This window comes from Carassius carassius, chromosome 8 (genome assembly GCF_963082965.1).
Source record: "Carassius carassius chromosome 8, fCarCar2.1, whole genome shotgun sequence".
Classification (NCBI taxonomy): domain Eukaryota; kingdom Metazoa; phylum Chordata; class Actinopteri; order Cypriniformes; family Cyprinidae; genus Carassius; species Carassius carassius.
The window spans coordinates 8834661-8858881 of NC_081762.1; the positions used below are offsets into that span (position 1 = coordinate 8834661).

A 24221-nucleotide genomic window follows, 5' to 3' on the forward strand; every position below is an offset into this window, starting at 1 on the left:
ACAAATGCCAGAATAAAAAATCTTCATTTTAGAGTCAAGTAAAAACAGACTGATCCACAAGCTGGATTCATTTTCCAGGGTTTCAGACACACAGGAGTTCAAAATGAAACAGATGAAGGGCATTTTTCTTGTTTGAACTGCATATGTAATTGATTGAAGTCACCTCGTTAAAGCTTATGCAATTTCCAAGTTCTTCAAATCAGACTTTCTTAAGGGTTGCTTCCAGTAGTGCAATAAGTACGACCTTTGAACAACAGCACTATTCACGATGACTTGATCAATGTTTTTTTTTTTTTTCACATTTCATTATATGAAAAACTTCATTTCGGTCTCCTGAATTGTATATGAAGTACCCATTCCAGCTCTTAGAAAGTCTCCATAAATTGATTTGCTCACTCATGTGTGCTTCGGGGATACAGAATGAATGTTAGATTTCGTCGTAGATTTCCTCCTTTGACGTAAAAAATTTACATGTCTGGACATAAGAAATTAATACATTCCCATAATGCACTCATTAAAGTCATAGTTTTCCCCCAAACCCAAAACTGTCAACAATTACTTGCCATAAGAATTCAAATAAAAATATGAATGAAACTTGAGAGATTTCTGTCCTTCCACTGAAAGTCCATTCACAAAATATTCATAAAGAGATCTTAAAATAAATCTGTATGAATAGAACAGTTTATATGATGGACAGATTTAATTTAAGCTTTTGTTCACATATAATGGTTGATCAGTGGACATACGAGCTCATCAAATATGGTTAACAAAAGCTCATTTGTACTTGCTTGACATGCGAGAGCAAACCTCAGTAGTTCCTGCACATCAAAAAGCACATTTAAGCTTCCATGTACCATATTTAATAAGCAGAAGACTTAGAGTAAATCGCTTGATCCATGTGGTTTATTTTACCATGTCTAATAAGAGTTTTTGATCTTTCAATTGAGGGACAGAAATATCTCAGGTTTTGCTTTGTTTGTGTTTCGAAGATGAACAAAAGTCTTATAGATTTGAAACAACATGATGATGCTATATTTTTGGGTGAACTATCCTAAAAGAGGCTGAGAGGCTAAACCTTCTGTTAATTATTTTGTGTTTGCTCATTTAATTATACCATTCATCTTTTTTAATAGGAGTATTGCAGTGTGATTTTAATGTGAAATGATCATAAACCATAAAATCCCTGCGAAGTGCTTGTGTGTAACTGTGTAATATCATTTTTTCACAAGTGGATGATGTGTTGCTTTATATAAGTTGTCCAGTAGGGGAAGACATTACACATGAAATCTATTGACACCTGATCGTGAGTGTGCGTAGAAATCAAACCGGGAGTCAGTGCGCTGCAGGCTGAGGTAGTTGGTTGTATGGTTTTGCATCATAATCAGCCTGGAGTTAACTGTACAACCTTCTAGCTTTCCCTGCGGTGTCACCATTACGCCGAGGTGAGTATATTGACCATCAGCTGCTTATATACAAGCATTTCAAATGTTCTTGCCTTAAAATTGAGCTACAAACATATGGTCTGAATCAGCACTGAAGCACCTTCATTGTTTCAGTTTCAGTGTTTGTTGCATTCATTCACATGCTGTTAGTCTTCCCTGTCTGCCATATGGCCAGTTTGGGTGGGTGCCCAAATGCCCCGTCCACAAGAGGGCTCCAACAAATCAGTCAAGTCTAGTAAATTCCTAATTAAAAACTGGAAGGTGGAGATAACAGATTGAATTTAAATATATACAAGTGGATAAATGTGTTTTGTGTACTTAACAGGGTTGTTCAACCTCAAAGCGAATTGCACTAGCAACGTCAAGTCATTGGTTCGATTCTCAGGGATGCATGAAATGATAAATTGTACCTTGTTTATGTTCCATTGGATAATACTGGATAATTGCATTGAGAAAGCCTTTTAAATTCCAATTCAATTCCTGAAGCAAACAGGACGCAGAATTTGAAACTAAAATAGAATTAAACATAGAATGAAATTCCCATAACTTCTAAAAGTGTAGATTTAAATATGACATTTCTTTTTTTCTAAATGAATTACTAATAAATATCAACATATGAGTACTATATGAATATGCAGCATATATAAGTAATTTGCTAAAATATGATATTAAATAATAAATGTTTCATATTCTAATACAAATTTGTTTAGTTTATATTTTTTCCATTATATTGTAAAAAAACATTGCATGGTTCATTGTAGAAAAACACTTAATTAAGTTTTAATTTTTAATAAATTAAGTTTATGTTTTAAAAAAACAAACAAATTTTAATATAATTTATTTTTCGGAAAACAATAATGTGGATATTTTGTGTCACTTCCAAATTAAATTATAGGTTTTTGTGGCTGTTTTAATTGTTGTGATAATATTGAACAGCTGAGAAATTATTAATCAGAATAAAAAGTGTATTCTACATGTTGATGAATATCAACAAATAGACATGAGTTTGCTGAAAAAGCTTTTTTAATCTTATGGGTTCCACAGAAGATTTTAAGAGTCATAATATAATATAATATAATATAATATAATATAATATAATATAATATAATATAATATAATATAATATAATATAATATAATATAATATAATATAATATAATATAATATAATATAATATAATATAATATAATATAATATAATATAATATAATATAATAAATATATCAGCAATTTGTGTTGATGTAAAATGTTTATTTCATACACAGATAATTCTGAATTGCTTTCAAATGCTTTTCAAATGACAAATAATGTTGGTGAGCAACTCACCTTTTTACTCAAGATAAGCACACAATAGCTGATAAAACTGCAACGGGGGAAGGTATTTTATCATTGGAAATCAATACACACAAGTATTTATGGTTCAGTACATGAAGAAATAGCACTGCCGTGGCACTCATTCTTCTCATTTTTCCTCAGTATTTTGGACAAAAGCAGGCAGCATTTCATTACCCATTTTCCATTACCCACAATCTGCTAATGAGCTAATTTGAATGTTTTCAGGTGCAAACTGCCATTCTTTTCTTCTCAAGCACATACATTCTAATAATAGCAGGATTTTATGATGGGTTTTAAGTTGTGTGGTCAGTGTGTTTACAATTAGCCTCTCAATCATCTCTCCAGCCCTCTTATGAATGATTACAGTCTCCTCCTGCTCTGTCTGGCCGCTCACACGGTCTGCCAGGATCCGCATTGCGTTGTCCTTCTCCTCTAAGAGATAAAAAGAGCACATATCAGCAATCTGTGCCTGTCGTTGTTCTTTTCCAGACATGTAAACACACACCAAGATGTTCAGCCTCACATTACTAGAAACAGAAAAATCACATTCAGGAGAGACTGGATTGAAACAGACTTGAGAACAAAGAAACAGTCTTCTGCACAAAAACAAGCCTGCGCAAATAAAAATCTCCCATGCGTAGCCTCAAGAAAACCTATGATTTTTTTGACATTTTTAATTTTTTTATAATTTTTTTTTCATTTGTGCGGCGTGAACGAATGCTCCATAGATGTTGGTGCATTAATTTGCTTGCGTACTAGAACAGGTGTCTCAAAGGACGTACGTTTTCTTGTCTTCTTCTAAATATTAAAATCATAATGCAAACATAGCTACACCTTCATCCCCATCCTTATTTCACTGCATAAAAGTATGTCATTGTATTCTGCACTTTCTGTCATAATCGTGTTGCCTGGTTCTTGCTCACTTGACTGTTTTGGCTCGTTATCTTTTGATTAATCTGTCTAATTGTTTGTTTCCCTTTTCAATATGGCCCTGATTGGTTGTGTAACTTTGTTTGTTTGTTATTCAACTCCATCATCAGTGTGTGTTTGGTGAATTCACAATGTGGATCATGAATATTTATCGTCCACAGGCTGAGGGTTTTCATATCCTGGAGATTATAAACTCAATGTGGATTTAAAGGGTAAGTTCACCCAAAAATGAAAATTAGGCTGCGTTTTACTCACCCCCGAGGCATCCTAGATGCATATGACTATTCTATCAGATGAATCCAGTTGGAGGTATATAAAACATTTTTATTTAAGATTATTAAGATTATTAAGAAAGTCATATACACCTATAGGATGCCTCAGGGGTGAGTAAAATGCAGCCTAATTTTAATTTTTGGGTGAACTAACCCTTTAAGGTGAAAACTGAGGGGCGATGAGTTGACTGGTTAGCATCACTTAGTTAGCACCTGCTTCTAGATGTTGTAACTGCACCAACTGGTTAGAAAAAGCTTCATTCTCAATAGATAAACTGTATTTGACATAAAAATGTACAATATAAATCACAAGTATTTCAGATTTTGGACAAGTGTTTGTGGAGCTTAATGTCCATGAAACAATGATGTCACCCTTACGTACTTCTGGAGAGCAAACAGAAACTGAGCATTTGCCATTAAGATGAACTGGAATCAACATATAGCTTTCTTGAGGTATTATAGACCTCCTTTTGTCAAATCTTTTTACACTTATATACAGTAAATTGATCTCATATAATAATAATAATGCTTTTTACAATTGGTACAATTGTATTTACATATATCAAAGATAACAGTGCTTGAAGTGCTTTATGTCAGAATGCAAAAAATAATTGCATTAAAACAAATAAGAAAACAATAAGACTCAAGCAATAATATTAATAATAAATAAAATACATTATTATTATTATTATTATAAACATTATATTTGACTAATTTGTACCTTCTTTTTTATTTTGCAATTTGATCATTTTATTTTACTACTACTACAGCTATTATTACTATTATTATTATTATTATGTATTATTATTATTATTATGCATCATAAAAAGACTAAAATATTGTTAACAAAGAAGTCACATGAACAGTGTTATTTTAACAGTTATTTTCATGCTTAAATCCCATATGTCCGACTTGTTCTCAGATTTTCACTCCCCACTGTATATTATTAAAGAGTCTTTAGATTATTATGTAACCTGCTAGCTCTTATAAATGTATCATATGACGTGATAGTGTGAATTGAAATGGTGAAGCCTAACATGCATGCACAGAGTTTCCTCATACAGGCTTAATTGAGTCATTCCAACTTGCCATTAGATCAAATCTTTCAATCAGAGGAAGGAGTTTGGTATAATGCAGCACGATGTCTGGTGACACTTTTCATTACTGCAGGGTAATAACCCCCGAGCTTTTGTTGTCTGGAAGAGGAATCTCTCTCTCTCTCTCTCTCTCTCGCTCTCTCAGAAATGATCTTTAACTCACAATCTCCCCATCTATCCCATATTGTCTCATCTGTTCCATTTCAAACACACAGACACCCTTCCAAGCTTTGAGATCAATCACAAGGTGTTATGACTGTTCTTGCGTTCGAGTGCCAGACATTGCTGTGGGGGGGGGGGGAGAAAGAGAGAGAATGGCAGATATTCCACTGACAAAACGCAGGAGAAGAGGAGAAGAAGAAAACGAGGGGGGGTTGGTTAGAGGAACCGGAGCGAGAGACTGAGACAGGGACAGTGACGACAGGGAGCAGCACTGGGTCTGAACGTCCACGGGGCACGCTGGTTGGGTGCGTTAGTGTTTAGGTGACACTGATTTATGATGTTGGGGGGGATTAGACATGGTTTCTGTCGGGGCGGGAGGAAGGAGTAATGAGAGGAAGGGAGGGAGAATCACAGAGAAAAGGGAAGGGAAGAGGGGACGGCATCAGATAATGGTGGGCTGCTCAAAGCGCACCTATCTCATGAGCTGCGAGTATCTCTGGTCGCCACTAGTGTCAGAGCATCATCGCCGCGCTAGAAGGGAGAAGACGAGAGGAAAGCACAGGGTGAGATAGAAGTCAGACAGGGATGGAGGAAACTAGTTTACCATACGGCTCTAAGGAAGCGAATGTCTGGAGACACTATAGCGGATTTCGTGACAACTCTTTAAGTGTATAACATACGAGGTGTAGTGTGCATGTCCGTGAGTGTGTGTTTTTCACTGTAAATTTGGTAAATTAGGTTGGGATGAGCAGGGACAGTGAACATAAGACTGCGGAAGACTTCCGTGTTGGGCGTTTTTAACATTTGTAACACTTGCATGCTGTTCTGAATCTGCCTTTTTTGTCTCCTGTTTCCCTCTCCACTATGTTTCGAAAGAGATAGGCAGCCTTGAAACTGGGGCACTATGAGACCAGGAGGAAGAAAGAGAGAGAGAGCGGTGTTTGCTGTTTTCTGGTACCGCATGCTTTCTATACATCTTCGACCCACGATGCGCCACATTTGTCGTACGATTTATCGCCCAAAGGCCGAGCGGTTTGTGATATGCGTCACACGTTTATAGATATACCACCTATGTGTGTCGCTCACATGCACACCGATGCCTCTGTGTTTGTGGCTTCACAGAAAAGGAGGGCAGCCAGAGAGAGAGACAGAGAGAGGGCAGAGACAGTTTGCTGGCAGCGCATATCTGTTTTTTGGGTTCATTCGGTTCATGTGTCGTACTCAGTGTCTGCCACCAGGGGGCCGGACAGAACTAACTGCGCAATTGTTTTTGGCGCTGATGCTAAATCTTAATTTCAGTTCTCGTTAAGAAGTTGCTGTTAATTCCTGAGGGTTAAAATGAGTTTTATGTGTTAAACCTTGCTTCTGTTTGCTACAGGTCGCAACCTCAGGAGATTTAGAGACATCACGCAATTTGGAGAAGAAACCGTCATTGTGAGAGTGGTGCATTTACTAAGGAGGAAGGTAAAAAGTGTCGTCATCCAAGATTAATATGCTGTATATATAAAATATGTAGTGTGTGTGAATATCTATCTATCTATCTATCTATCTATCTATCTATCTATCTATCTATCTATCTATCTATCTATCTATCTATCTATATATATATATATATATATATATATATATATATATATACATTACCATTTAAAAGTTTTAGGTCGGTAAGATTTTTTAATCTTTTTGAAGTAAGTTTTGAAGTGCTCACCAAGACTGCATTTATTCGATCAAAAATACAGTTAAAATGTATTTATTACTATTAATATTATTATTATTGATTCATTATTATTATTTAAAGAAATAATTCTTATTATTATCAAGGGTGAAAACAGAATACAGCTGTCCTGTCTAATATTTTTTGGAAGAGCAGCATTTATTTGAAAAAGAATAAAAATAAAACAATATATATATATATACATATATATGTATAAAATTCCATAAGCAGAAGCTTTTAAAGAAATTACTATTTAATTCTAGATATTTAATTTTTACTATAGCATTAGATATAGTGAATTATATGTTTATTATTACATAAAAATAATAAAACTCTGTGTCATAAATCTGTGGCCTTAATTATTTCTGTGTATGTAATCATGACTCTGCAATAAAAACAATTCTTTGTCTCTGACATGCAGTACTACGATAAACTCAACATTCAGATGGACCCAAAGTGGGAATTTCAGCCTCACTTTGGAGTTCATCTGAAAACTTGAACCAGTGTATGTCTGTGTCCCTGAGACCCTTAACCTGTGATGTCTTCAAAGGTCACAGGTGAGGTCCTTGGGAACACAGCTGTATATGATGACATCAGTCGTTAAAAACACATGCATCATGGTCTCTCCGCAACATCTTGACACAGACGGGTCTGATTTTGTCATGAATTTATGGTTTGAATGACACATTATCCTGGGTACCTGCTATTTCCCTCCGAAGAGTCACTTTCAGATTCCCCTCTGGTTCGTCTTTGCTCTGAACCCGTCTTGTGTCGTGACTGACATTATCACAGACACATCATTAGCACGAGTGTGACTGTTTGACTGTGGTTTGAAACTCGCTAGGCTACTTCTACTCCACGTTACCTGAACAGATGTTTTTGCCACACCACAGATTTCCAGACATCCGTGATATCAGCTTCAGACCACTTTGACGCAGCTGTCGGGGACGGTACCTATTGGCTGACTTTGTGCCCTGACCACACGGAGCAACCAATCCAAAGCCAGCCTGGGTTCACGACCCCTATACATTTCTCCTGAGGCTTCGATGCGAATCTGTTTCATGAAACCATTTTACGGGCTAGCCTGCCATCTTGTGCTCATTACTGCCAAACGCTTTGGTGATGGATGTTGCCCCGGAGCAGCTCATATGAGACATGGTGTTTGTATTTTTTTTCTGCAGAGAACATCATTATATTTTACAGCGTGAACATGAAGAGAATGTATATGCGTTGTTTGTTTTTTAAATTAGATACAGTTTGGTACTATATCTGTAAAATATGTAGGCTGCATGATTCATTACATGATTCATATGTATATCATTATGTTTGTACTTAGTGTCATATGGAGCATATTTCAGAATATTTTTCTTATGCGTTCTGGATGGTGATCTTAATGAATAATTTATCCAGTGCATTCATTTAGCATTTTTGCATAACCTGAAATGACTAAATCTGATCTAAAACATTGTACAGTGACCTGAAAATCCAAAACAAACTTGTGATTAATTCTTGACTGTATTATATGATGTGCATCACATTTTCTTTCAACCATATGTCTTTTGTTCTACCCAATGCCTCAAGCCATGAAACCAAACAGTTATGATTAAGTTATACACAAAGCAGAGGATCTGTTAAAAAGTCCCCTGGATCTGAGTAGGCAAAGAGTGACTGTCCCACTCCTTTCTGTTGGTGCTTTGAGACATCAGATACGGAACATCAACCTCCACCATCTGGTGTGCAGTGGATTCATTTAAAAGCTATACCAGAAATCTGTTTCACAACAATGCAAAGAACTGATGAGATTGATCATTGAAATCAGCAAGTGGTCTCCTAAAAGGTCTCCTTTAGGCAAACACGCGCAGGGTGCCAAATAGCCTTTTTTCCTAGAGCGTATTTTCATTTTGAAAGCCCCTCACCATTATCAAGTGTGAAGTGGTTTGAATATTTGCCCATGTTTTGCGTAAAGCAATTGATTCCTTACCAAATGTCTTGTTTTAATGGATAAGGCAGAGAAAATCTACAATTGCACATGGTGTTTCAAAAGATGGGAATATAAAATGCTGAAGAAATCATTTAAAAAAGGCATTCTGAGTGAGATGAGGGCTATTAATGCCTGCAACCTCACATTTTTCTTTCCTTGGTGCATGAAGGATGTTTCCCAGCTCTCTAGAAAATCTCATTATAATAGGGAAGTTAAGCCCGCATCAGAAACTATAAACTAGTTGTTTTCACTTTATGTATTTTGAAAATCCAGCGTGCTTTTCTACTCTGATGTGCTGGATGGACTTACTGTCTTAAAAGGATACAAGTGTAGTCACGTTTTTTGATAGAATATCAGCCAATTTACATTCCCTCATTCATCATCATACATTTTAATGAGTAACATACAATAAAGGCAATCATGTTATAGCCTGCTAGTCTTTTATTGAATTAAATGGTACACTTTCATTGTCTGTAATGTTTTATTTTTCTAAAATGCTTAATGCATTTAAGTTGTCTCTCACTTTGTATTCAGTCCTACTATGCAGCAATATTTCCTTCCTTTAAAAATAATGATTTAATTAATCTGACCACATTTACATGAACAGCATAGTTCAAACACAGGCAAGTAAATTCTTTATTAATATTTCCTAGATGTGATATAAGCCTTCACTTGCAAGAAAAATATGGGCTTATATTTTTATTGAACATATACTCCATATTTCTTTTACGTGCATAAAGTGCAAAACAGCATACGTTTTACATATTATCTTGTAAACTTTGCTACATGTTCAAGTTAATAATAAAACAGTTTTGGGTTGAAATTGCCTTTTTTTACAAAGTTAATTTTATTAACAATAACATTACATCCTATAATTCTTTTGTAAAGTTTTTATGTTTTTTCGTAATTGTGTGAGTATTTTAAAACTAATAAAATTAAACATGTAAATGTACAAGATAGTAAAAGTAGGATCTACTTGCGATTCTTAATTATACTTTTTTTTTTTTAATTAGGGCTACATCTCAATCAACAGATAAAGGGCCAGATTTACTAAACAGGGCAAAGTAGTGTTAATTCTCAATTCAAAGCCCCGATGGAAGGGGAAAATTCTGCGTGTGATTTAGTGTGCGTGTGCACATTAAAGAACACAGACGCAGATAGATCATTTCCATAATGACCAGAACAATCTACCAAGAGCCACCTGCTTTAAGACATGCTTTTTCAGATGGTAAAAGCACAGTGTGCCGATATACATCAATATCGCACAGCTATGAGTGTGATACTGCATTTATACAACAGTTCGGCACGAGTGTATAAATATATAATAAACAACAACGGAGTGTCTTTAAAAGTCCTCTTTTGTGCAGGACTACTTCCTTCCACTAAAGATGCAAATCTCAAGTTAACAGTTTAACAGCTGAGCCCCAGCCTCTGTTACTAATGCGAAAACATCACTTTAGAACTATTATATAGAACATTGAGTTGATTCATTGAAAGCTTATTGACTAAATGTAGTTAAAGCTCTCTGTATTATGTAGAGTAAAGTATTATGAGAGAGATGTGGACTGATCAAGTGTGATTACTTGCAACCGATACAGCATTCATTCTTCAGCTCAATCTCATATTCACAATAACACATTAGTTTGAATGTCTACTGAGGAAAGTGATGTCTTTGTTGTATTATCCTTTCATCTGTTAAGGGTGATTTCTGATGAAAGTGCTGCTAAATGCATTTGTTGACTGCATCTTACAAGGTTCAATTTAGTTCGTTTATTTGTATAGTGCTATTTTACGATACAAAAAATAGCAAAACAACTTTACAGAAAATTAAGTTTCTACAATATTTAGTAGTCGCTTATCAGTAGTGACTGTCAGTTTATGTGCATGTGGCTGAAATGACGTTGAACACTATTAACAGCAATTATTATATGAAGCAATCAAACTTATAGCAACATTTTGTAGTTCTGTATGTTGTTTCAGGTATAGCATCATCTGAGGTCCTCTGAGGAGTTGGCATCATCTCTTGTCAGGTGTTCTGGATCCAGACTGAAGCTTGTGTAAATCCTAGTTACACCCCGTGGCAAAACAGAGAAACAAAAAAAGACATAATTAGCATAGCTCCTGTTCCAACGAAGTAAAATTAAATGTGACCCTGGACCACAAACCAGTAGCTGGGGTATATTTTTAGATATAGCCAAAAATACATTGTATGGGTCAAAATTATAGATTTTTAATTTATGCCAAAAATTTAGGATATTGAGTAAAGATCATGTTCCATGAAGATATTTTGTAAATTTCCTACTGTAAATATATCAAAACATAATTTTTGATTAGTAATATCAGATTCCAGATTTTCAAATAGTTCTATCTCGGCCAAATATTGTCCCATAATAACAGACCATACATCAATGAAAATATGATTTATTCAGCTTTCAGATGAGGTACAAATCTTAATTTAAACAAATTAACACTTAAGACTAGTTTTGTGGTCCAGGGTCACAATTAGTTTAACCCAAGCTAAAGAATAATAATGCTAATTTGATCAGATATAACTGCAGTCCAAAATTATGAGATGCATTATTTGGATGCTTGGCCAAAGAGATGTGTTTTTAACCGAACATTATCAGGAAGGCTATTCCAGAGTTTGGGAGCCAAATGCGAAAAGCTCTACCTCCTTTAATGGACTTTGCTATCGGTACTACCAAAAATCCACCGTTTTGTGACCTTGGGGAGCGTGATGGATTGTAGTTAAACCATTAAGGGGCTTATAGATGCAGGACAACCACCTAGCAGTGCATTACAATATTCCAGTCTAGAGTTCATGAATGCATGAACTAGCTTTTCTGTATCAGAAACAGGTAACATGTTTCATATTGCAGTGTTTCTAAGATGGAAGAATGCTGTTTTTGTAATATGGGAAATATGGTTTTCAAAAGACAAGTTGCTGTTTTATATAACACCCAAATTTTTGACTGTAGAGGAAGTAACAGTACACCCGTCTAGTTGCAAATTGTAATTGTAATTGTCTATTTATTGGTCATCCAATCTTTTAAATTTTTAACCCACTCTGTTAGCTTAGATAATTTAGAAGTTTAATCTGGTCTTGTTGAGATATATAGTTGAGTATCATCAGCAACGGGCAACATGTATACTGAAAATAGCAGAGGACCTAGGACAGATCCTTGTGGCACTCCATATTTTACTGGTGATAAATGAGATGACTCCCCATTTAAATAAAATGGTAGCGATCGGACAGGTAGGATCTAAACCAGGGGTCTCCAACCTTTTTGTGAGTGAGGGCTCCCTGAAGGGATAAAATAGTCTTGAGGGCTACTTGTTTGATATAGGCACACACACACACACACGCGCACACACACACACACACGCACACACACACACACACACACACACACACACACACAGTTTCAAGTTTTGAAAAATACAACAACAAACAGTAATATTGTTAAATATTATGACTATTGAATATATAATTACCGTATATACCCGAATATAAGACAAGTTTTTTTGTCCTAAAAATAGGCGTTTTTGTCCTAAAAAATGGGGGGTCGTCTTATATTCGCGATATAGACAAAATCACGGGGGGAAAGGGAGAAAGAATAACGGCATAAATATTAAATAGTGACTGAATGATATACTTTACATACTTGTATGTAAAACAGGGCTGGACTGGGACAAAAAATCGGCCCGGGCATTTTTGCCCAGACCGGCCCACTATATGATCATAAACACCACCCATCTTTGCACGCCCTTAATTATATGCATACCAACTCCTATTCATTAAAACCACTAATGCCATGTAATGAGTGAGTATAGGAACGAGTGAGAGTTAACAGATGAAATAAGTCAAAATTGTATATTTATTAATACAGTTGAACTATACTCCACAGCGGTGAATCCTAAAACAAGCTATAAGCGGCTCTGGCATAGCAATACCAGTGTTTCTTACAGGATTTTTATTAAAACTATGGTGGTGTGTCCTCGGTCCTTCTAGGGGGGTTAGTTATAATATTAATCCAATGACAGTAATAGCCATATTTTGTAAAACAAATGCACAAAAAAATAAAGGAAACTTTCTTAATTAGTTGTACCAATTTCTATACTTGAAAGAGATAAGCACATGATCTTTTATTTTGACGCAAACTTTATCAAGCTTTTATTTTGGCAGAAAACATGGTTTACAAACGCCTCTTATTAAATTTCTAGTGAATTGCGGTAATCGTCAACTATGCAGATGTGGAAATAATCTACACTCATGACATGGCTTCAGTGTTTTGAAAGTAGTTATGCTTACCGCAGGCTCTACACTTTCTCATCTCTCTCCTGATCCTCCGTCCTCACTATCATCATCTGCCACAGGAGCTGATGAAGGTCAGAAAACATATATTTTGACACAGTTTACAGTGTCTGCTTTAAGGGCCTGGTTCTATTTTTTCACGCTATTTATCTGCACATTCCTTGCGTTTCTTCTCCATCTTTTTTTTTACAGATACACACTGACACTGCTGCCGCTCGCTCACTCGTTTAAAGTTGTGATTGGGCCAGCCCAGTGTCAATCAAGAAAAGAGCCAATGGGCCGCTGATCTACGTGTTTCATGGGCTGGTCTGTCAGAAAAAAAACCAACACTGACTTTGACCAATGCATTACACCGGCACAAACCCAGCGCCGCCAATTAAGCAAAACAAAACAAAACGAATGGGCCGCCGATGTACAAATTTTATGGGCCGTTTAAAAAAAAAAAAAAAAAAAAAAAGTATGAGTATGAGATATCGGCCCAAAAAGCACGTCGGCCCACCGGGCAAATGCCCGGTATGCCCAATGGCCAGTCCAGCCATGATGTAAAATTAGAAAAGCAACATAATATCTGTGTTTAACTAAATTAAAACGCTGCTCCTCTGCCGCGCGATACGCAGAGAGAACAAGAGAGGTGCGCGCACAAGACGCAGAGCGAGCGAGCGAGCGAGCGAGAGAGAGAGAGAGACAGACAGACAGACAGACAGACAGACAGACAGACAGAGAGGTGCGCGCGCGCGAGACGAAGAGCGAGCGAGAGAGAGAGAGAGAGAGAGAGGTGCGCGCACAAGACGCAGAGAGAGAGAGATAGAGAGACGTGCAGATTCTAAATATTTTAAATTATTGAATTATTTTATTATGTTTTAATGGTATATGAAATGTCACCAATAGTTATTTTCTCATTTTATAACATTATCATAAAAAAAATGAAAGATTACAATTCAGGCTATTTATAGAAGGTGCTCGGTGGGCGACTCAGAGACTCCACGCGGGCTACCAGGTGCCCGCGGGCACCACGTTGGAGACCACTGATCTAAACCATTTTAGAGCCTGCCCTTGAACACCTGTATGGTTTTGTAATCGATCTATGAGTTTGTCATGATCTATGATGTCAAATTCAGCACTAAGATCAAGTAAAACTATAAAATGAGGTGCAGACTTGGTCTGACGCAAGAAGCAAGTCCTTTATAATTTTAACAATTACAGTTTCTGTGCTATAATGGGGCTGGATACTCGACTGAAAATCTTTATACAGATCTTTTTTTTTTGCAGAAAGGAGCACAAGGTGTTGTTGAAAGTAAAAATAACTTACTTGTTTACAACTCTGTTTCAGTCACTTTCAGTATAAAAGTCTTCACAGCTGCTCACAGAGTCCTGGGGACCATTCTTCGTACTCTGCTTATTACATCCAAGATGAAATGTCACATCCAAGATGATGTCATGGCGCTAATCAGGATCTGTTTTTAGACTAACAAGAAAGTTTTGAGCCATGAAAAATACAGGATTTTTTTTTATAGCACAATGACTTATATGTGAAAAGGTCAAGGGAATTTTGGTGGCTGTTTGACCAATCAAATAAAGGGACTTTTCAGTGCTGCCCACAGGAAATGAAATATGAAAGCCATAAATCGATTTTGTAAACCACAAACAAATGTAGTGCCAAAGTCTCATTTTCCATTTGTTAAACAAAATGAAAAAAAAAAGTTCTTTACACTTCTTGAGAGTAGGCTATTCCTCTACGGAATGCAAATATTTAATTTTTGATTCATAACTGAACGACCGGATGATACACGGAATAATACAGAGAAAGGATTTGGCATTTTATGTGCGTTATTAAAGAAATTCTATAGGTCTTTGACTTTGAATAAATAAAAAACTGCTCAAAGAACCTTTTTCCTTTTTAGAATACTTATTTCTTTTCAGCAGCTCATAAATGCAATGATTGTACTCATGTTTTCTTCGGCTATAAAAGGATACAGCTTACGTGATTTGACAACATTACGTTCACAGATAATTGTTTATTCACGTTCGCACAAACTCCATCACAGCAGGCGGCGCTGTGCCATAAACCGTCGACGCCGAGCAAGAGACGAGGAACAATTGGCATTTTGCCTTTCAAATAATCACAGTCGCGAACCAGGCGCCCACTGTCCGTCATCTCTGCTTTTGTTCAAGTGCTTCGCTAGAAAGGTGCGTTGTGTTTCGAATATATGCCGCTTTTTATTATCGAACGAATGAAAGTAGTCTCTTTTTCCATTGAAAAGTTATCTTAGTCGGGTTAGCAGGCAGCTAACAAAAATCACCATTGCCTCACATTTTACCTGGAACTATAAAAGCTCGCGGGCTTCATTGTACATAATGGCAGCCAGTCTACAGCATCCGCTCTTTTATGCCTATTATACTGCGTTTAATAGTGTATATTTTTAATTAATTTTTAATGTAAACAATATTTTGTAATATGTAAGATATCGCTGTAAAGACGATGCAGTCTTTTTCATGCTGTGTTAAAGATGTAACGTTAGTAGGCGAATAAGTTAGCCGATTCGTTGTCAACACTGAGACGGGTTTTTCTTTTGTCTGCAAGCTGCAAACAGCGCTTCAGTCGATTCGATCTGTTCTAAAATAAACTGCTCACACAATTACCAAAAACATATCCCTTCTATTCGTTCGAAAATTATTTTTAGTGAGTATTTTTTAAAATATATTATTAAGGCACAGATTTAACGCTTTATTAGCCAAAAACAGTATTTAATTTAGTTGCGTAATTTTAATTTACTTCCGTATTTTTTTTTTACTATTATTATAATTTTTTAATAAAGATTCTTATCATCTATAAACTATAATATTAATACCCTTAGCATAATTTTATCATTTTTGTTTGAACTATATAAATAGATTAAGTGAAGCTGTTGAATGGTTAATATTATGTAATTAAACACAATAGTAACAAAATTAAAAAATGAAATAATATATTGTAAATATTATTAATAGATCTTGTTTCACCTAGTCTGTTTTATATAAATGTATTCCTTTGTCTGCAGTAAACTTTTATTTACATTTTATTTAACATTTCAGATTTAAAAAAAAATATAATATAAAAAGTAATTAAAAATAATTTAAGTTGTAGAAAATATGGTGGAGAAAAAAACAAGTTTTAATAAGTTTTATTAACTTTTTATATTTTTCGTCCCCATGGCAATACAAGGTATGCAAACGGCTTTGCTTATTGTTGTTTTATGTTTGCACAAAAACAGTTTTTGTGGAAAATAGTAAAATTTCTGGTTTTGTAGGGAAAACAATATGAAGTGTCAATTCAAGTGCTTAATTCAAATAATGTCTTGTATCTTCATCTCAAATCTTTTTCTCTCTCTCACCTTGTTATTTTCAGATTCTCAGCACCAAACAGAAGAGTGTGGCACCGATACGCCTGAAGTTGTAAGCGAGAAGCTGCAGCGTGATGGAGGTTGAGAATAAAGAAGCAACCGAGAGCCCTGTGCCCAACGGCAGCACCCACCCACCCAAACGTGGACGAGGAAGACCACGAGGGTCTCTCAATAAGAAGTTCCCTACCGAGAAAGCGCCTACACACAATGCCAGGCCGTCTAAAAAGGTGGACTTCTTTTCTCCCGACATAGTCATAAAGACCAAGGTGAAGAAACGTGGTCGACCAAAGAAGATAAAAATGCCCGGCAGGCCGAGAAAGATCCCGCTCACACCTGAGGAAGAATCCGAGAGACTTCAGAGGATGAGTTTACAGCGCAAGCGGAGACTGTCAAAGCCGCTCGGAAGACCACGCATTCATCCCATCGCTGAAGGATCGAAGGCTAAAAGAGGAAGAGGCAGACCACGAGGGTCCCTCAATAAGAAGTTCACTGACAAAGACACAGAGACCAGTGTGAAGAAACGTGGTCGACCAAAGAAGATAAAACTGCCCGGCAGGCCGAGAAAGATCCCGCTCACGCCGGAGGAAGAATCCGAGAGAATTCAGAGGTTGAGTTTACAGCGCAAGCGGAGACTGTCGAAGCCGCTCGGAAGACCACGCATTCATCCCATCGCTGAAGGATCGAAGGTTAAAAAAGCAAGAGGAAGACCACGCAAGTACGGCACCAAATCCACTTCGCAGAGTGGTGGAGCCAAACAAGCTGCTGCTGAAGCCAGCCTTGATGCTGCCAGCGGCCCTCCACGAAAGAGAGGGAGGCCAGCGGGCTCGGTGAAGAAGAAGAGGGGTCGGCCCGCAGGTTCTGCCAAGGTTGCAAGCGGAGACAGTCAAAGCCCCGTGGAAGACCAAGCATAAGTCCCATCATCGAAGGTCCCAAGGTAAAAAGGGGAAGAGGAAGACCTAAGTATGGCGCTAAATCTAGTTCGCAAAGTGGCAGAGACAAACTAGCTAGCGTCAAAATCGGCCTTGATGTCGCCAATTGTCCTCCACGAAAGAGAGGGAGGCCTCAATGTCTTGTTTTAATGGATAAAGTAGAGATAATCTACAATTGCAAATTGTGTTGTGAAAGATGGGAATATAAAATGCTGAAGAAATCATAAAAAAAAAAGGTTTTGAGTGAGATGAGGACTATTAACATTTACAACCTCAAGTTTTTCCTTATTCTGGGCAACTCTCTATAAAATCTCACTATAATAGAGAAGTTAAGCCCGCATCAGAAACTATAGACTAGTTGTTTTCACTTTATGTATTTTGAAAATCCAGCGTGCTTTTATACTCCGATGTGCTGGATGGACTTACTGTCTTAACAGGATACAAGTTTAGTCACGTTATTTGATAGAATATCAGCCAATTTACATTCCCTCATTCATCATCATACGTTTTAATGAGTAACATACAATAAAGGCAATCATGTTATATGTACCTGTCTTTTATTGAATAAAATGTTATACTTTTTTTGCATATGTAGTTTTTTTGTTCTTCATAAAATACTTAATGCATTTAAGTTGTCTCTCACTTTGTATTCAATGCTATTATGCAGAAATATTTCCTTTACATCACATGTATTTTGTGAACAGCATAATTCACACAGAGGTAAGTGTATTCTTTATTTGTATTCCCCAAGTATTCTTTTAGTTCAAGTGTATTTTCTGAGTTAATATCTGTGTACTGGTAGTATTCTTGTATGTGTTCTTATATTAATATCTTGGATATTGGCTCATATTTGTATTGAATATGTACACCATATTTCTTTTCAGTGCATACTTGAAATGCAAAACCCATATATAGCAAGCTATAAGTATGATGTTATGTTTACTTATTTGCAATACAAGAGAAAGATGTAAAATAGTTATGTACTCAAAGTACTACTGTTATACTTAAAATGTGTAACTAATAGTTACTGTTATAAACTAAAAAGTCGACCAACTAGTTAAAGTTTACAAAAAAACAAGTCCGCTTTAGGGTGAAATTGCTTTCCTTAAGTTCGTTTGATTAATATTTAGGTGAGTTCTTATGTTTTTTTTATTCATTTTTGAGCAGATTATTTTAAAGCTAATAAATTGGAACGTAAACTTACAAGATGTATACCTAGAATTCTTTATTCCACATTTTTAAATTACATCTCGATCAACAGATTAAGTAAACTACAAGTATAGGACATACTTTTCCTGTATATTTGGCTTATACTTGTCCGTTGATCGATATGTAATTAAGAATAAATGTGTAATTAACGTTAAGTAGGCATTTAATTTTATTAGGAAGTTCATAAAAAGTAAACTGACAGTATGTTATCCTATTTTTAGTTTAAAAGAAGAACATTCCTAAATAATATAAATAATGAATCTAAACAATAATTCAGGTACATTTGGTTGTATATGTATTTGCAGAGACTTGTATCTAAGAACATAACCCCACAAATGATTACACGTGTAATGGTTTATTTATTTATTTTTATTTATGCTATATATATTTAGAGTTTTTATGGTGGTAAATCATTAAACAAAGGGTCTAAATATATTATGTTACTGAAATATAGGGATTAAACAATATGAACAATATATTACATTCCTATATCATTATACATGTGTGTGTGTAAATGTATTATATATATATATATATATATATATATATATATATATAACAGTCAGCAATTATATTTTATAATTTTATATTACCTCTTCTAATGTTGAAGCTGCTTTGTTCTTTCTCTTGCAGCCAAAGTCAAATCCTCTCCCCGAGATCCCACCCCCAAAGATCTCAGCAAACCAAAACGCGGGAAATTATTGAAAAGCAGAACGCGTTTCTGATTGGCTTACAAGGGCGGGCAATGGTTTTTTTTTCTTTCTTTCTTTTTTTTAACTGTGTATGCAGAGACAATAGCTGCATTTTTGTGTGTTATTATAGAAATATGGTATTTAAATAAATAAATAAAAATACTCAAAGGAATTGTATGACTTTTAAATGTCACTTTTTAGAATTTTCAAATTCCTATTCAAGAACTCATAACTGGAATTTTTGTACTCCTTTGTCCTTCAGCTATACAGTTACAGGTTACGTGATTTGACTCTTTCTCATTACATTTATATACTCATAACTGCCTCATTTCTATATTTAATGTAACTTTCATTCTTCACGGTCGCACACCTCAGCACAGCAGGCGGCGCTGTGCCGCGAACCGTCGAAGCCGAGCGAGAGACGAGGAAGAACTGGCATTGCCTTTCAAATAATCACAGTCGCCCGCCCACTGTCCGATGCTGTTTGCATCGAAAATATTGTCGAATGCATGAAAAAGATCATCTCTGCTGTTGTGAAAGCGCTTTGCGAGTAAGGTGCGTTGTGTTTCGAATATTTGCCGCTTTTTATTATCGAACGAATGAAAGTAGTCTATTTTTCCATTGAAAAGTTGTCTTAGTCGGGTTAGCAGGCAGCTAACAAAAATCGCCAGTGCCTCACATTTTACCTGGAACTATAAAAGCTCGCGGGCTTCAGTGTACATAATGGCAGCCAGTCTACATCATCCGCTCTTTTATGCCTGTTATTTTGCGTGAAATCGTTTGTATTTTTAATTTTATTTGGACGAATTTTGCGTTATTGCTCCATAAAAATTAAACACAAGGAGAATATCATCATCAATATTTTGTAATATGTAACATCTCGCGGTAAAAACGATGCAATTTTTTTCATGCTGTGATATGTCCATTTGCACCCGTTAAGCATGCATGAAGTGGCTAGCAGAGTGCTCCAACTTCTCCAGTCGATTAGTTTTTGTTGTCAATACTGAAGACTGGTTTTCTATTGTCTCGAGTCTGCAAACAGGCTTCAGTCGATTCAATGTTTTAAAATAAATTGCTTACAAAATTATATATATAAACCACACACCAATGCACCTAATATCCCTTCCACTTTTATGAAAATCTTTTTTTAGTGCGTGCATATTTATATTTAATTATTCGTTTAAATCTGAAATATTAAGATTTAGCTCTTTCTTTCTTGGGCACAAACAACATTTAATTCAGTTGTATAATTATTTACTTCCATTTTTTTTTAACTATGAATATTATTATTTTTTTACAAACGATTTTTTAAAAGCTAATAAACACCCTAATAGTTTAACATAATTATATCGGTTGTGAAATAACTATATAAATTGATTCAGTGAAGTTGTTGAATCGTTATATAATTAAACACAATAGTTTTTAATTTTATATATATAAACAGACACGCACATTAAAAAAAATAATGAGAGATGAAGTCTGTTTTTGATAAATTTATTTGAGGTTTCATATAAGCTTTTTTCCTTTCATTGTACTTTTTTTTTTTTTTTTGTTTAGCTGTGCAGTAAACTTACATTTATTTACATTTTATTAAACATTTCCACCTCTGTAAAATTATTATTATTATTATTTTTAAGAATATAAAATAAAGTATAAGGTATGCAAACAGCTTTGCTAGTTGTTGAACATTTGTGCAAAAATTGTTGTTTGTGGAAAAAAATAGTTTTGGAGGGAAAACTATATGAGGTGTCTATTCAAGTTCTTAGCTCAAAACACTATCTTGCTCTTTTCTTTTTCTATTCTACCTGCTTTATTTGTATTTATTATATAATAAAAAAAAAAAAACTTGCTACATGTTCTATGTTAAGCTAATGGAGACTTGTCGTAGCACTTGGGTATCATTGCTCTTCTGTTGATTTTGATTGGTTCCATCGTCCTCATTTGTAAATGTTTGGATAAAAGTTTCTGCTAAATGACAATTGTCAATTTACATTCACAATGTCAATGTAAATAATGTCTTGTATCTTCATCTCAAATCTTTTTCTCCCTCTTATCTTGTTGTTTTCAGATTCTCAGCACCAAACAGAAGAGTGTGGCACCGATACGCCTAAAGTTGTGAGCGAGAAGCTGCAGCGTGATGGAGGTTGAGAATAAAGAAGCAACCGAGAGCCCTGTGCCCAACGGCAGCACCCACCCACCCAAACGTGGACGAGGAAGACCACGAGGGTCCCTCAATAAGAAGTTCCCTACCGAGAAAGCGCCTACACACAATGCCAGGCCGTCTAAAAAGGTGGACTTCTTTTCTCCCGACATAGTCATAAAGACCAAGGTGAAGAAACGTGGTCGACCAAAGAAGATAAAAATGCCCGGCAGGCCGAGAAAGATCCCGCTCACACCTGAGGAAGAATCCGAGAGACTTCAGAGGATGAGTTTACAGCGCAAGCGGAGACTGTCAAAGCCGCTCGGAAGACCACGCATTCATCCCATCGCTGAAGGATCCATGGCTAAAAGAGGAAGAGGCAGACCACGCAAGTACAGCGCCAAACAAGCTGGTGTTGAAATCAGCCTTGATGCCTCCAACGGTACTCCACGAAAGAGAGGCAGGCCGGCGGGCTCGTTGAAGAGAAAGAGGGGTCGGCCCGCAGGTTCTACCAAGGTTGCCAAGATCGCCAGGGCCTCAGATGGGACCACAAAAAGGAGAGGCCGCCCTCCAGGCTCTCCCAACAAGGTGAAGAAGATTCAGCGGGCTGACGGTTTTCCTCGCAAGAGGGGTCGGCCCCCAGGCTCTGGCACCAAACTGAAGGTCATTCAACGAAACCCAGACGGATCTCCTCGCAAGAGAGGCCGACCTCCAGGTTCTGGCAAAAAGGTCAAGATTGTCGAAAAGAAAGTAGGAGACAGTCCCCGCAAGAGAGGCCGACCTCCAGGTACCGGAAAAGTCAAGGCGCATGCTGCAGAAGGTGGAGAGACGGGAGGTGAGAATGCAGATGGCGCTGCTCCACGTCGAAAGAGAGGACGTCCAAGCAAAGTCAGACTCGAAGTCATGCTCGATAAACTCCCCACGGCAGCAGCGGAAGAAGATGAAGAGGAGACCGACGCAACCTCTCCCAAACAGTCTCGCACCTCTGATGATTCATCGCAAAATCCAAACAATGATGAGGAAGACACCAGGGCGAGCGAGAACGACGCAGACCCAGAAGACGAAGAAGAGGACGCCATTGATTGTTCAAAAGTGAACAACACAAGCGAAAACGAGATGGTGGGCAAATTAAAAAAAAAGAAATGAAAAGATAAGGGGCTTTGTTGAAAATTGGTGGGAATATTTTTGAAGGGGTTTAATAGGCTATGTCAATAATTATTTTTTTTTTTTAATCTGACAAAGTATGCTCTTGATGTTGCCTGCCATCCCAGACTGTATTTTTTATTTTTCTCTCGCTTTTATTTTGAAGCTCATTAACTGATCGTTTGCTCACTGATTGAGCACAATTGTTTTTTGTTTTGTTTTTTGCATGGGGAAAAATATTTTGTTTGCATAATAATTTGAAGCATGCAAACTCGAAGGACAAGTATGTAGCCTGTAAAAATCATGGGATCTAAAAAGATGCTGCACAATTAATGGTTCCATTGAAAAAAGTTTCCATGCTAAGCACACCTTATTTGTTAACAATGGCTTGTGCCAATTATTTCAGAGCAACTACCAAACCAGATGGTTTCAGATGTAGTATCCTTATACCTGTGCAGTAGTCCATGTGCACAGGATTTGAAAGTAGTCGAGGCAGATTTTAAAAATTTAAATTGCCCAGACGGTTTTTAGTCGATGTAGTCGTGGCTGTGAAAATCTGCAGCTTTTTCAAGGATGGCGGTTGTGCATTTTTGCTGTAGTTTTATTTCTTTTATCATTGTTGCTTCATTCATACTTCAACTCTGTAAAATCAGTCCCGCCGAGTTCAGTGTTTTATAGTGAAACGGTATTATTTTATGCTTCCGATCAGATCTTTGTCTGATAGTTCGGTCATATATAGGTGTCAAGTGCTTAGTTTACGACAACCCCTCGTTTTTGCTAAAATATTGTGATTGCTTTGTTTTTAAAGACATGCCGTTGTTTTTAAAAATGTGAATACATACAAAACTCTGCTTCAACAGTAGGCCCATGGGTCCCGGTTTTTAATTTTCATACCATTTATGGCTTTTTATATACATTTCTTGTTGCTCCTGTCTTTTTTTACTTTTTCTCCTGTAACCGTTTTTTGTTTTCTCCTTGATTTGCTTAGTTTGTGTAAAAGCATAGACTTCTCTTGCTCTAAACCGTAGATCTTGTCTTGATTAATTTTCATGTATGATTTAGCAGTAGCTGCTGAAAACAGATTGTTTTAGCTGAGATCTTGCATCTAGAAATGTTATATCATGTTAATAAAACAGTTACTGTTCAAACATGATTGTTCAGTAGACATTAAGTGCATTTAATGTACACGCTTTTTAATTAGGTTACTCATTTGTGCTGTAGTACGAAAGATTTCTGTATCACCGCTTTGTATAATTCATTTCACTCTGTGATTTGGATGAGCATTGTTGCTGATTAATAACCAATTAAATCATACCATATTCACCAAGTCTGGTTGTGCTCTTCATTTACTACAGTTGCATGTGATTTGAACTCTCTTTTCAATGGTAATGGACTGCATTTATATAGCGCTTTCAACAGACCACATGGCCATCCAAAGCTCTTTACAAGTTGCCTCACATCCACTCATTCATTCACACACAC

The 24221-nt window shown here is 36.3% G+C and overlaps 2 protein-coding genes and 1 long non-coding RNA gene across 4 annotated transcripts in view; all 3 read left to right on the forward strand.

Moving 5' to 3' along the window:
• The window catches only part of LOC132145161 (uncharacterized), a 29426-nt gene extending 22659 nt beyond the window's left edge, over positions 1-6767 (forward strand). Inside the window, exon 4 of the long non-coding RNA XR_009434445.1 lies at positions 6615-6767. This is a non-coding gene — a long non-coding RNA (uncharacterized LOC132145161). The remainder of the gene's footprint in view (positions 1-6614) is intronic.
• Positions 6768-15303: 8536 nt separating this feature from the next.
• Positions 15304-18137, forward strand: LOC132145162 (uncharacterized). The gene is made up of 2 exons (XM_059555949.1): positions 15304-15433; positions 16632-18137. Exon 2 carries the CDS (start codon positions 16701-16703, stop codon positions 17535-17537), a length of 837 nt encoding a protein of 278 aa, XP_059411932.1. The 5' UTR covers positions 15304-15433; positions 16632-16700; the 3' UTR covers positions 17538-18137.
• Positions 18138-19863: 1726 nt separating this feature from the next.
• On the forward strand, positions 19864-24066 carry LOC132145163 (chromosomal protein D1-like). 2 transcript variants are annotated; one of them, XM_059555950.1, is made up of 2 exons: positions 19864-20011; positions 21525-24066. In XM_059555950.1, the coding sequence occupies exon 2, from the start codon at positions 21594-21596 to the stop codon at positions 22740-22742; it is 1149 nt and encodes a 382-aa protein (XP_059411933.1). In that variant the 5' UTR covers positions 19864-20011; positions 21525-21593; the 3' UTR covers positions 22743-24066. The 2 variants fall into 2 exon arrangements, with proteins under 2 accessions (XP_059411933.1, XP_059411934.1); XM_059555951.1 differs by having other exon boundaries at positions 19882-20006.
• Positions 24067-24221: the final 155 nt, after the last annotated feature.